Genomic DNA, 14,906 nt, shown 5'->3' with positions numbered 1-14,906 from the left:
AAAAGTTGTTTTAAAAGGTTTTTTATATACCTAAACACTTTTTTTTTGTTTAATTTATTAACTTTTCAAGAAGTCAATAAGTTAAGAAGTCAATTTGAGATGAAATCACAAACACCCTCTCACTTCTGTAGATTTTGAATCAAGCGCGATTTCCGTCCAAATGGGAAAACGCAATCATCTCCAAATCGATTTCTAACCATGGATGCACTCAAATGTATATACTCTCATCTGCTTTCAATCGATTAAACTAGGGATTGAATCGTTTAATTTGCATCGAAGGTGTGAAATCAAGTCTATTTTTTAATCAGAACTCAAATCAACTGTAAGATTAGTTTTTTGTGGTGTGTGATTTCTTCCTTTACTTTTTTAGTTGTGCGATTCCAATATGTTTTTTCATGGGTGTGCGATTTCTTCATGTGTTTTTTCAAAATTCTTAAGTGAGCTGCGATGCTTTTTGTTTTTGTATCGTAATCATCATTTTGTGCCAAGCATCATATGTAATTGGTAAAGACTAAATCTGACGATCTGAAACTGCCATAACCGGTCACAGTGAACGTAAAAAATCAAGAAAAGAAACCAGGCCATAGGAGTTATCCTTAAGTTTTATCGGCCTATGTTGGTTCAACTTTAGCATCATAGACTCATAAGATGTTAGTTCTGGTTCGGTTGATTGAACGATCATAATTAGCACAATGGAACTTGTTTAAATGTTTGTCATGAACTTCCTTGTGATTAAAGATGGTGGTTGTCAGATACTCAAATGAGATTTGATGAAGATAGTAGTGGATATCGTTTTTTTAGGACTTAAAATAAGGAATGAGAGAAATCATATTAATTGGAATTGATCAGCACATTAATATCATTTAAAACATGACATGTGGCACAAATCATTTTCATTTATTATGATTGATTAAGTTAACACTGGTTGAAGGGTATAATAGTCAAAACATTTATTATTAAGCAGACTAATCAAAAAACTTCTTGGAAAGATCAGCCCCTTTATATAGTGTAATAGGTAAATTATAAAAATGGTCATTATATAAAAGAAAATTTATAGAAATACCATCGAAAAATTAAACTCGCCACATATCCACTTAGTTTTCAACAATTTTGCAATCAAATTTCAAATTATGATATATCTTCAGGGAAAAAACATTTAATTTGAAGTTCAGGTTTTCAAAATGTTTTTTTTTTTTTTTTTTGTGAGAAAAACACATTTCATTCGTATAAAGGTCCTTTGTGATGGGAAACTTAACAAAGCACTTTTCACACTTCGCAACTCACCGACTGCAAAAAATAAATAAATAAATAAATAAGGAACTCAATTACACATGATATGGTGATGATAATTAATTAAACTAACCAGGTCCATTCATAGCAGGTGTTAAAAAACTAAAGTAAAAGGATTTGATCAACAACTGCAATTAAAAAAAAAAAAAGATAACAATAATGATAATTCTTATGAAATCTAATTCAACTCAAGCAGCTACAAGTTTAATAATAATATATTCTTCCATAGTTGATAAATTGAAATTAAACTCTGATATTTCAAAAACAGAACCTAAGTGGTGAGCTCCATGATAGCACTGACTATGTCCCCATTGTGAGTTTTGAGAGCTTTCACAGCTTTAGGCCTTGAAACACCTGCTTGCGTCATCACCAAATCAATGTCACGTACCTCAACACCTGTTTCATCCACTTCCTCTTCCTCTTCATCTGCTGCTGCTGCTGCAGCTGCTGCACCTGAAATGTCCGATTTGCCCATGACGGAACCCATGTCGGGCATCCTGAATTGTTGGGCAGCTTGGGTTTGAAGCTGTGAGCTTAAGTCCTCAATCTTTGCTTCACCAAATATCACATAGGTTTCTGAGTTTGGGCTCTTGAATACATCTGGTTTTGAAATGAAGAACATGATCTGTTTATATATATAATTATTATTACAAAAAGAATGTTAGAATGTTTGTTTGAAAATTAACAAAAAATTTAAAATATATATATATTTAAAAAGGAATTTACGTTTTTTGCTCTTTTAATGGTAACTCTGCTGACACCAAGAACGGGTTTCATTCCCAGCTTCAACATTGCCTTTCGACTCTTTTTCTCACTCCTGCTTTGCTTTGAACTCTCACTACCACCTGAAATTTTTATTTTTTTAATTTATGATATGCATATGAAATGAATAATATGGGCATTGAAACATAATGCAACAAATTATGTAACATTGATTCTCATGTTACTAAGCAAAAGGTGTAAGATTTGATGCTATTTAATTGTTTGTGTTTGTAAACATGTTTTATTAATTGTAAATAATGTTTTTGAACTACTTGAAATAAACATAGTATACATTTTAAATGACAGAGAAAATGTGTTCATATGCTATTTATCTAAAGATATATCCTTTTTTTTAATAAAGTTTATTTTTTTTCTTCATTTATCAAATTAACTTTATTTAGTTTTCTAAGTAACACAACAAACATGTCATTTCATCCATTCCAAACCAACCAAACATAACAATGGAAAGGAATGATCTATTCTAATTCATTGTTCTTGTTCATTGCAAGCAGACCCTAATCATCGATTTTATATTCACTAAAATATCAATTGATTGCACTTAATTCTAATCCGAGTGTGCAAATTCTTGGAACTGAGACCAATTTAAGCGAGTGTATCTATAATAGAAATACCAGAATATCAAATTGAACCTCGAAAACGAACCCTAAGATGCTAAGACTTCAGCAAATTTAACCAAAGACAAAAACCCTATTAGACAGCATGGTTCAGAAACAAACGGAACAGGCAGTTATCCATTCACGACTATTATGTATTAACCACATCAAGAAGCAAGAAAATTTTATGATGAAAACCACAAAAGCATAAATCTTTGAAGCAAAGAATCACGTATAAGAATTATGAAAACTCTTGAAAAGGTTAGATAGATAAGTACATTGAGCACCGTCTTCCTTGTCATCATCGTCGTCGTCGGAATCGTCGGCGTCTTCATCGTTGTGGTCGTCTTCCTCCTTAACATCCTCAACTACACCCTCAACCACGGGACTCACCTCCTGCTGTAAGAATCCAGCTACAAGTCAGTAACAAGGTTGAAAAATTGAATCTTGATTATATATAAATAGATAGAGAGAATTAAGAACGTGAAAGCACCTCGACCTTCTTCTCAGATTCAATTTCTTCGACGACGGGGCCCGGCATGTTTAATCGATAACGTTGGTTGGCTGTTGGTTGATGTTGAAGTAGAGCAAGAACACCGTTGTGGATAAATCTCTGATAGATATGGTTATAGAGAGATGCGATTTTTACTCTTTAGAAGACTAGGGTTCCTTTTGTATTGGGCTTGTTATTATTGGGCCTAAAAGATAGATACTAAAAACTGAAAATACATGCTTGTTTGTTTCATTACATTTCTGATTCACTAGTTGATTCAACTGAAGTTAGAATCATTTTAACATTTTAATGGTTTATTGAAAATAGGTTTCTTAACCATTTGGAGGCTATTGATTTAGTATCAAACACGTTAAATACCCACTGATTCAGAGGTGTACTTTGTATGTTTCTATTAAAAGGTTATCAAATAGCCCTTAAAAAAGTAAGAATCCACCCTATGCCACATTCCATGTTTACTAGGATTGATACTTTATAATCAAAGAAACCACCCTATGGCACAGTCCATTTTTTATTGTTATATTTGCATAAAATATCAAGAATTCAAGTCTTAAACAGTTATTATGAGAATTTTTTAATTTTAATGGAGATGAAGGTCTTTGTAGGCCCCGACTATCATGTTAACATCGGGGCCGAACTTTAAGGTTGTTGGAAGAATAATTTTTTTGTAAAAAAAAATTTCTAAATGTTTGTTTTCGTACTATTGAACATTGTTCTAAGGAAAAATCTTTGTTAGTGCACTATCAACATTTCAGAAATCCTGATATTTAGAAGCAAAAACCTTCAAAGAGATCATCTTCATATGCTTAAATTTCAAAATTCTTAAAGGAAAAACATGCTCCTACATAGACCAAATTGCAAGTCTAATCCTGCATTCCACCTTTGATTACCACTATTGGTAACAAGTAACCAATCAAGAACAAATCAATCTCTGGACAAAAACTTCTATATAACAAAATGATTCAAAACATCAACCAAAGAGATACCCTCCATCCCCAATCAAAGCAAACAAAAGAAAACGACCTAATGGCATAGATGAATGAAGTTTCAATAATGATCACCTTCAACTAAGTATAACTTTGTCAAAAACCCCAAACACAATCTGCACATACTATATGAATGTAACCTACTTCCATAATCTCAATTACAAAGATAAGAAACACCACAAAAAATGGTTAGCACAAACTGCCCCATGATCCATTTCAAATACCATAACTTGCTCATTATCCAAATTCAAAACCTTTTTACACTATTTAGAAAAGGGCCAATTGGGATTTGGTTGGCCAATAAGCATATAAACACAAAACCTTGAGATAAAAAAAGCATTTAGAATAAGTGAGTCTTCATGGATTTTCTCCTAAAGACATCCTTCATAGACTTCCAACCTTCATTGTCAATAGCATGACAATGGCCATTTGAACCAGTCCAATACATGCAAGGTGCAGGGACATCGCACACAAAACAGTAGCACTGCAAACAGATAGAGCAAATAGAAAAAATAGTTACTTAAAAAGGGTCCAAATTAAGAGTCTAATTTCGGTCCAAACTTACAGATTGTAATATCACAAATGGGGATTGAAATTACCAGTTTACAGCAGCTTTCATGAGGTGTCTTCGTAAATGGATGCTTTACACATAAATGTCTGGAATGGGGATAATCTCTACACGCCACCTACATCAGAAGACTCAAATGCTCATTAAAATCGAAGCCACTTATGCAATAGAACAGACCACGAGCATCAATTTCATGTATCGAATTAAGGGTTTAAGAAAAGACCTGTCCCTTTTCATGGATTAGGGAAACATCGGGAGAATCATGGGGGTTGTTTTGGTGACCATTTTCGACATCCTTCTTTGAGAGATCGACGGAATCTTCTTCTGGATTGAAATCAAGAATGAAACAGTCTTCTTTATCGTCGAACTCTTTAATGGCGGATTTCCTCTTTAAACAGAAGATAGGTCTCAAAGGCGTGTCATCGTCATCATCCAAAGCCTCAACGACTGTTCTCTTTTTCGTTTTTGGCGTAAAGAAGGCTGAATCGACTTCCTGAACATCCGCCATTGATTAAACGCTTGAAAACCCTCGACTCTCGAGCGAACTAAAGCAAATCAATATGTTTGCGTGAGCGTGGAATGATAACGGTTTGAAATTTGAAAGTACATGAATGGACTCAAAGTTGTGCCCTTGGACTTGTAACTTGTAATCATTGACAAGCCAAGTTTTGTAAATTGGGCCTCATGTAAAATCATCTTCGTTATGGAAAAGGCCTATGGTCTAGACATTTTTGGAATAAGTGGATCCCTATCAAAATCAATTTTTCGGGTGGAAGGCAGTTCTAAACCGTTAACCATTCAAGATGGGAATCTTTAAAAGAGGGGTAGTTGTGGATTTTAGTCTTTTGCAATTTTTGCAATCTTGTAGATGAGAATTTAATAAATTGTGTCTGAGTTCGGGAGGTTTGGAATCTTATTGGTACTTGGTGTGATATAGATTTGTCCCTTATCACTAATTTGGAATATCTTCTTTTGACTACACATTGAAGACTTGCAGTTGTCAATCTCCAGTCGAGTCTAGAACGTAAAATCACATGGTTCACTTTTTAAATGAAACCATTAAAAAAAAATACTTGTGCGTCCGGATCGGGTCAAATCGTATAAGCAAAAAAAGATTTGAATGTATTATAATTGTACCGGCATGTGGTTTTATATATTGATATAGATTTTCATAATTTCACATGGTGAACTTAAATCAACTCTTATATGGTTATGTTCCTCATTATTTTTTTCTATTATTTTTTAATCATTCTTTTAAAAAACTTGAATAAAGACATTTTTTTTCCTAATTTCTGAAACAAGCAGCAAGTCAAAAATCAACAATCAAAACAAAAAAATAAGGTATTATCGATGAAACGATGATTTTGTTTTTGATGTGATATTTCTTACTTCGTTAGTTATGAGATTTCTTATTTCACAATTTTTAATTTACAAACCACACTCAAAATATCAAATAATCAGACAAATGAACTACGATTAAATAATCAATTCGTATTGAAACAAATAAAAAACACATAATAAACAATCATGGAACAATCAAAATTTATGTTGTTGAATCATTGAACAAGTCAAAAATCACCCTTCAATATCACTATTAGCGAGAAAAAAGAAAACCCTACTCTAGAATCGATATTCTGATATTCATAATTTATTATTAATAAATATTTTATATCAATTATATTAGAATATAGGAACAATGATCCAGTGAAGCAATAAGTTAAAAAATAATAAATAAAGAAATAAAGAAAAAAGAAACTTACATTCAATGGAATCGTGATTTGTGAATTATGAATTCTAGATCTTTGACGACTAATGAATCGATGGAATTGGAGTCTTGCCCTTGCCCTAATAGTTCGTATTGAGCCACTGCCCCCTACGATTTGTTTTATTTTCCCGTTTTGTTTTTAATTTAATTTTATATTGGGCTATATATTATATGTAAACTTTTTGGGCTTTCAAAGTATAGAATATAGGCTTTAAAATTTTGATTCTGAATATCTTTTTCCAATAATATTAGATAGTTCACTTAATTTTTTTAAGATAGTTCACATTTTTTAATTATATATAAGCTATTATAAAAGAAAAAAAAAAGTAGGTCAAGTGACCTACCTTCAACCTATGTAACCTCGCCATTGTCTCCGGTGCAAAGCAAAATGGCCCATGCTCTTTTCTTGGCTTCTCTTTGGCTCACATGGAAAACTAAGAATAACAAGGTTTTCAATAACGCTTCATTGTCCCCCTCCCAAGTGGTAGAAGAGATTAATGTGAATTCCTTCTTATGGATTAAGAATAGAAGGAAAGAGAATTCTTTGAATTGACATGTTTGGTGTAACTTTCCTTTTGTATTGTATTAACTATGTCTTGTTTGTTCTGTTTTTGCCTCTAGCTTCTCGCTAGGGTTTTAAATAAAAGCTTTTGTCGTTCATATATATATATATATATATATATATATATATATATATATATATATATATATATATATGGAAAAGTTCAATAAAGAATCATAATTATTGGTTCTTTAAGGAACAAAATCTTTTTTTCAATTTCTAGAACTTATTCTTTATCGAAAAAAAATTCTAAAAATATCTAAATTCATATATTAACATTGTGAATGTTAAAAATATTTTTCGGATTCACCGTGTGAATCCGGATTCACATTGTGAATTTTCAAAGATTCACATTGTGAATTTGACGTAAAAAAAAATCGAATTTGATATCATTGGAAAAAGGATAAAAAGTTATGAATTTCTGTATTGTTAGTTTTTTTTGATAAAAAATAAGTTCTAAAAGTTGAAAAAAAGATTGGTTCCTTGGTTAATTATGGTTCTCTATTGAACCTCACCCTATATATATATATATATATATATATATATATATATATATATATATATATATATATATATATATATATATATATATATATATATATATAGGGGAAGGTTATTGCAAAAATGCAAAAAAGATGCGAAAACTCGAGAACCAATCAGAAGATGACACATCATTAATCTTTATTATTTTTAATAAATCATTTAACTAAATTATAAAGGCTATAGATGTCAATTAAATAACTTTGCAATCCACGTTTTCAATATCTGCATACTAATAACTACATATTAAGATGCTGCAAACATATTAACAGTTACGATGGCTAATAACCAACATCTTCATGATTAGACTATTCAATTAATCAAAATCTTGATGAATCGATAGTTTTCTCTTACAAAAATATTAGTTAAAGTAAAAAGATGAATATGCAAGAACATAATCTTACATCGACAACAACTGATTATCAAAATTATGGAATTGGAAAATCAGGATGTACATTAAACGATGATGATGCAGGCAAGTATTCAATGTATTATATGATTAAATTTCACATATTTATAAAGGGTATCGATGTCAATTAAAAAACTTTTCAATCCGAGTGTATTATATTTGATAACCGATAGTTTATTTAAATTTAATTCATCTTCCGTGAATCAAAATCAAACATTAATAGGGTGTTTTAATGCAAAAAAACTGCATACTTATATGAATTGAATGTTCAATTAAAGAACATATTGATGAATCAATACTTTGAAATTGGAATAACAGAGCGTAAAAAAAATAATACGTTCCAAAAATACAGTTTCAAATAAGTCTGATTACAATAATTCTGAAATTGGAATAACAGGAACTACATGAATCGATTATGATAAATGCAAGTATTTAATGATTGTATTATTATATGATTAAATATTATTGATAATAAGTTTGGATACATTTTTTTCCTAGAAATTTGTTATGGAGATGAAGTTGTATTCGTTTTTGAACATAAATGTATGATGCAGAGGGAAAATGACCAAATTGGAATTTTTTTCATGTATTCTATTAAATTTATAGCAAATTGACAAAAGTACGATTCTTAAAAAAAAAACAAAAAAAAGTGAAAAAAAACAAAAAAAAGCAATGCACTTTTGTAAAAGGGCGTAATCGTCCTATATTTATCATACATTTATGTTTTACAAAGTTTTATATTTTTCATTTTTTCACTTTTTTTTATTCATTTTTGTTTTCTTGTTTTTATAACTCCAACGACAAAAAGGGCAATTTACTATCAATTTATGAGGTGCAAAATAACCAAAAAAACAAAAATGAATAAAAAAATAGAGATTAATGAAAGTACATTGGCCTTTTTTTCCTTGAAGTTTGAAAGAAATGAAAATTATACAGCTTTGTGTAACATTGCTTTATTTTCATTTAAAGGGATTTATACATAAATGAAAGAAAATGATAGGAAGATTTGTAAATTTACCTTAACATAAAGAAATTCTTAAAAAAATCAAAAAAAAAAGTTGAAAAAAAGTATATTGCCCTTTTTTTTCCGTGAAGTTAGAAAAAAATGAAAAAAAATACAACTCTGTATAATATAAAAGTATGATAAATAAAGGACGATTACGCCCTTTTACAAAAGTACATTGCTTTTTAGGACGATTACGCCCTTTTACCTTAATATAAATAATATCTGAAAGTACATTGCCCTTTTCTTCATTAGAGTTATAAAAGAACGAAAAAAATTCAACTTTGTAAAAGTTTTACAACATAAAAGTATGATGCATGGGCAAAATAGACCAAATTGCCCTTTTGTCATGTATTCTATTAAATATATAGAAAATTGATGATTTCGCCCGTTTACAAAAGTACATTGCCTATTTTGCATTTTAAGGGATTTATACATAAATGAAAAAAACAAAAACTAAATAACGAAAATACATTGCCCTTTTTGTCGTTGGGGTTTTAAAAGAATGAAAATAATTCAACTTTATGTTGTAATAGTTTTACAACATAAAAATATGATCAGATGCAAAATGGACAAAAAAAATGAATATAAAAAAATAGTGACTAACTAAAGTACATTTGGCTTTTTTCCTTGAAGTTAGAAAGAAATGAAAATTATACAACTTTGAATAACATAAAAGTATGATAAATAAAGGTATAATGAAGGGGAAAAATGTATAAAATTGTCCTTTTTTCCATGTATTGTAATAATTTTATAGCAAATTGACAAAAAAAAATAATAAAAAACTGAATAAAAAAAGTGAAAAAAATGAAAAAAAAAATTGTTGTATAACATAAAAGTATGATAAATAAATGACGATTACACCCTTTTACAAAAGTACATTGCTTTTTTGGCATTTAAATGAATTTTTATAAATTTACCTTAACAAAAACAATTTCTGAAAAAAAAAACCAAAAAAAATTGACAAAAAACAAAAATTAAATAACGAAAGTTCATTGCTCTTTTTGTCGTTGGAGTTATAAAAACAAGAAACAAAAATGAATAAAAAAATTGAAAAATATGAAAATAATAAAACTTCGTATAACATAAATGTATGATAAATAAAGGACGATTACGCCCTTTTACAAAAGTACAATGCTTTTTTTTTTCCATTTTTCATTTTTTTTCCATTTTTCAGAAATTATTTATCTTAAGATAAAAGGGTGTAATCGTCCTAAAAAGCAATATACTTTTCTAAAAGGGCGTCATCATCAATTTGCTATCAATTTAATAGAATACATGACATAATGGGCAATTTGGTCCATTTTGACCCTGCATCATACTTTTATGTTATACGAAGGACAATGTAATTTCGTTATTTTGTTTTTGTTTTTTTTCACTTTTTTTGTGGTTATTTTCAGATATTGTTTATATTAAGGTAAAAGGGCGTAATCGTCCTAAAAAACAATGTACTTTTGTAAAAGGGCATAATCGTCCTTTTTTATCATACTTTTATATTATACAGAGTTGTATTTTTTTCATTTTATTCTAACTTCAAGGGAAAAAAAGGGCAATGTACTTTTTTCAACTTTTTTTTTTCAGAATTTCTTTATGTTAAGGTAAAACTCTTGATTTTTTTCAGAATTTATCATACTTTTATGTTGTAAAAACTCTTACAACATAATTTTTTTTTTCCTTATATTTATCATACTTTTATGTTATACAAAGTTGAATTATTTTCATTCTTTTTCTAACTCCAACGACAAAAATGGTGCATTACACTTGGTTAAAATTCATATATTCAAACACTTAATATATCAAACAAAATACTACTACTTTTTCTATAAACATATATAAAATAAACATATTAAACAAGGCTTCTTTATAAACATTACCAACCATCTTCTATTATATTAATCTCCAAAAGTAGCATACATAAGCAAATGACATAAAGTTCAAACATTAACAAAATATAACACACTAATATTCTTAAAAAAACTACCGTCAAGCATCATAAAACAGACATATGATAATATTGATTCAAAAACCCAGATTTCCCCCTTGTTGTTTCATCCACCTTGTTGTTTTCTCTAGTTCCTGAAGAGCTTCACTTGATTCTTTGTGTACTCCAAAGCTTCTTGGATTTTGTGAACATCAATCCATAACTTGAATCTGTCAAACATGTTGAGTCTTGCTTCCCATACATTAACATTTGGATTGAAAACAACCAATTTGTACAAAAGTGTGCACAAATAACTGTTTGTGGCCATGTTTAGTGTATATGGGAAAAAGATCGAAACAGTTTTTACATAATGTTCCACATATATCTCTTGAACACAAAAGGGACCATCATTTTTCACTTTTTCAAGAAACTCAGAAACATCCAGATCATTTTGAAGTTTGATTAAGGCAACATCCAATGTAGCATAAGATACCATTGAGTAGTAGAACGTTTTTTTAAAATCATAACCGAAAGAAGTTATTATTTTCTGAAAAACCTCAAAAGAGAAAGCATTTATGTTGCAGAAATCAACATAGTCAACCATTCCTCCATTGTAATAAATAGATAACAAAATCCTGATTATGTTATTGAATGTATATTACCGTATAGTCTTTTTTTCTTAAGCTTCAAAGAATTACTGGAATGAATCTTAATTGGATTCTTCACATCTGATACAAAAAAAAACAAAAAATAAGAAAACAACAACAATTGAATTATTTACAGGAAAAACGACAATGAAAAAAACACATACCTTCATTGATTTTTTCCCCTTGCTAAGTACATCATCAATTCTATCTTTCTTAAGCTTCAAAGAATTACTAGAATGAATCTCAATTGCCTTCTTCACATCTGATACAAAAAAAAAACACCAACAACAACAACAATTGAATTATTTACTGAAAAAACGAGAATGAAAAAAACACATACCTTCATTGATTTTTTCCCCTCGCTAAGTACATCATCACTTGAAATAACGTCATCTGCCAATTCTTCTGGATCTTTTTTAATCTTCCATGATTTACTGGAATGTATCTCAATTTGATTCTTCATATCTGGAACAAAATTAAAATATAAAACAACATAAATAAAACATCTTAATCAATATGGATAAACATATGAACCTTCATCGATTTTTTTTCCTGTATAAAATCTTCAACTGCACAATCTTCATCATCTTCAATTTCAATCGGATTATCAGCACAGTTCCAATTCCTATTCATGTTTCCTTCTACTTCCGTACACAATATCTTCTTTTTTTTCATTTTCGAATTAATCTTTTTTCTACTTGAACGAGCATCCAAAATCGCTTTAAACGCAATCATCGACTTTGAAGAAAAAAAACTGATGTCTATCTCGGTTCTGTCCAATACAGGTTTATACATGAAAAACTAATTTGATCCACTATATTGGATAAGGAAGTTACCAATTGAATTCAAAATTCAAAATCTATTATCCTTAATTAACTGATGCATAAAATCAAAAATATATAATTACAAACTTGAACTTATTTTTATTTTTACGTTTACACCCTTTAATTATTAGAGAATAATATTAATTATCATATCCATGTATTCAATTCTGATTGGTTCTTGCATTTTCGCAATATATATACATTTTCGCATGAACCTACATTTATATATATATATATATATATATATATATATATATATATATATATATATATATATATATATATATATATATATATATATATATAGGGAAATGATCAAATGAGAACACCAAAAAGGTTGAGAACGCGAGAACATGTATATTCATTTGTGATTCCATGTATTCATTTGTGGAAAAATGATAAATTTTTACGCACAATCAACATGAATATGCTTTTTCTCTTCAATTGAAATTAAAGGCATAAAAATTTATCATTTCTCTACAAATGAATACACGGAATCACAAATGAATATACTTTGTTCTCGCGTTCTCAACCTTTTTGGTGTTCTCATTTGATCCTACTCCTATATATATATATATATATATATATATATATATATATATATATATAACAAGAGTACAAAATTGTTATTATTATTATTATTATTATTATTATTATTATTATTATTATTATTATGAAATGTTAATTTGTGAATGACCATTGGATTCTTCATTTCTCTCATAATTCTCTATCGTCAGTAAGCATTATAACAAATATTATTATGAGTTTTATGAGTGTAGTTATATACCACTTTAAAAAGCATTCATAACATAGCTCACCTTTCATCTTCTTTGTTTAGTATAAATAGTGAGTAATATGTATTGTAAATGTTGGTTATTTTTACAAGTGATGAAATAAAGTTCTTTAGAATCTTATTTTCTAATTTGTTCTTTAACTAGCTTCATATTTTATAACACGTTATTAGCACATCTCTACCATAAAGCTCTAACTCCTTATCGCTCTTGTCATTTTTCAGGTATGTATTTTTTATAAGTTCACATGTATATTGCTTACAACTTATTTTGTAACACCTGTTTCAGATATTAGATGATTTAGCTAATGTCGGGGGGTTTGGTGCATGGGCTCGACGAGTTGGGAGTTCAACACGTCGAGTAGTGGCATTTAATCTTGGACACGGATCGGGACCAACTCGGCGAGTCGGAAGGCCCGACTCGGACAGTTGGAGCTGTAAAGAGAAAACCCTAATTTCGAGGATTGCAGCATATATAAGGGTCATAATCTGCCCTTGTGGCCTCCCCTAGCACCTTATCATCCCAGAGAGAACTGTTTTCGGCTGTAAACCCCCTTGAGTGAGAGGAAGAACTTGGTTTAGCAAACTTGGTGTGTTGAAGAAGGGATTTAGAAGAAGGAAAAAGAAGGGAATCAGTGGATCCGACATCTACACTGTATTGGTCACCATTTTAAGGTAAAAAGTCGTTACCTTGAGCTATAGATTCTTAGATCTCTCCTCTTTCAAGTACATGACCATTTTGGGCAATTGGAGTCCAAATTGGGATCTGGACGTATCACAAGGATATGGTTCCAGATCTGGACCTCCTTAGGTTCCCAATGTCATAAAGTTGTTTCCTTTATGTAGCTTAACCTCTTTCCATGCATTAAGACCTTGTATGAAGACTAGTTTTGGTGTTAGGGCCATGTGAGACCTTGCATGCACGTAAAGTTTGCAACTTTACGTGATATCTACACTAGGGAAGGCTAGATCTGAAGTTTGGGACTCTAGATCCCACTGGAAAAAGCCGAAAATGAGAAGGACTAAAGGAACTCGCTGAGTCCTTTAATTGACTCGACGAGTCGGCCAAGGAGTTTGCGGCCAAGGAGTTTACGGCCAAAGGATTTTCGGCCAGGGGTTTGCGGTTGAGAGTTTGAAGCCGTGAACATTAAGGAACTCGACGAGTCACCTAAGTGACTCGGCGAGTTGACGAGTTAAGCAAGGAACTCGATGAGTGGCTGGTTATACTCGACGATTCCAAGTCAACATGGACTGTTGACCTTGACTTTGACCAAGGTTGACCTGAGAGTATTTATAAGATGGTGCTAAGTTAATCATTTGATGATTATAGGCAGTTAAGAAGGAGCAGCATGTGAGATATATTTGACTTCAGCTTACCAGTTCAGTCTTCGAGAGGTGAGTCTTCTTACCATACCATTGGGTCTAAGGCACCAAGATCAGCTATTTTGTGATAGTTGGTATACTGGTTGTGTAGATATATGTGGCATGATTATGTGGTTATATGCGGTAGAGATAACCTATATGGCTATGGTAGAGATAGCTTTATAGCTAATGGTAGAGATAGCCTTTATGGCTAATGGTAGAGATAGCTTTTATTACTAACGTTAGAGATAGCCTTTATGGCTAATGGTAGAGATAGCTTTACAGCTAAGATGATATGTGATATGTGGTAGAGGAAGCTTTTACAGCTGTTATATATGTGTTATGTGACTTG

General features: G+C 30.3%; 2 protein-coding genes across 5 annotated transcripts; both read right to left on the bottom strand.

Annotated features, from left to right (window-relative positions):
- Positions 1 to 1,424: 1,424 nt before the first annotated feature.
- On the bottom strand, positions 1,425 to 3,317 carry LOC145138013 (nascent polypeptide-associated complex subunit alpha-like protein 2). Of its 4 annotated transcripts, none has more exons than XM_079072153.1 (4): positions 3,160 to 3,317; positions 2,945 to 3,065; positions 2,017 to 2,135; positions 1,425 to 1,915 (listed from the first exon to the last, which is right to left on the bottom strand). In XM_079072153.1, exons 1-4 carry the CDS (start codon positions 3,205 to 3,207, stop codon positions 1,562 to 1,564), a joined length of 642 nt encoding a protein of 213 aa, XP_078928279.1. In that variant the 5' UTR covers positions 3,208 to 3,317; the 3' UTR covers positions 1,425 to 1,561. The 4 variants fall into 4 exon arrangements, with proteins under 4 accessions (XP_078928279.1, XP_078928280.1, XP_078928281.1 ...); XM_079072154.1 differs by having other exon boundaries at positions 2,945 to 3,062; positions 3,160 to 3,313; XM_079072155.1 differs by having other exon boundaries at positions 3,166 to 3,301.
- A 1,018-nt stretch (positions 3,318 to 4,335) lies between these two features.
- LOC145138780 (RPM1 interacting protein 13-like) lies at positions 4,336 to 5,402 on the bottom strand. The gene is made up of 3 exons (XM_079072805.1): positions 4,955 to 5,402; positions 4,763 to 4,849; positions 4,336 to 4,647 (listed from the first exon to the last, which is right to left on the bottom strand). The coding sequence occupies exons 1-3, from the start codon at positions 5,237 to 5,239 to the stop codon at positions 4,504 to 4,506; spliced, it is 516 nt and encodes a 171-aa protein (XP_078928931.1). The 5' UTR covers positions 5,240 to 5,402; the 3' UTR covers positions 4,336 to 4,503.
- Between the last annotated feature and the right edge of the window lie 9,504 nt (positions 5,403 to 14,906).

This window comes from Lactuca virosa, chromosome 9 (assembly GCF_052849685.1).
Source record: "Lactuca virosa cultivar CGN04683 chromosome 9, Lactuca_virosa_CGN04683_v6, whole genome shotgun sequence".
Classification (NCBI taxonomy): domain Eukaryota; kingdom Viridiplantae; phylum Streptophyta; class Magnoliopsida; order Asterales; family Asteraceae; genus Lactuca; species Lactuca virosa.
The sequence above is the reverse complement of the archived record's forward strand: the minus strand, read 5'-3'. Positions and strand labels throughout refer to the sequence as shown.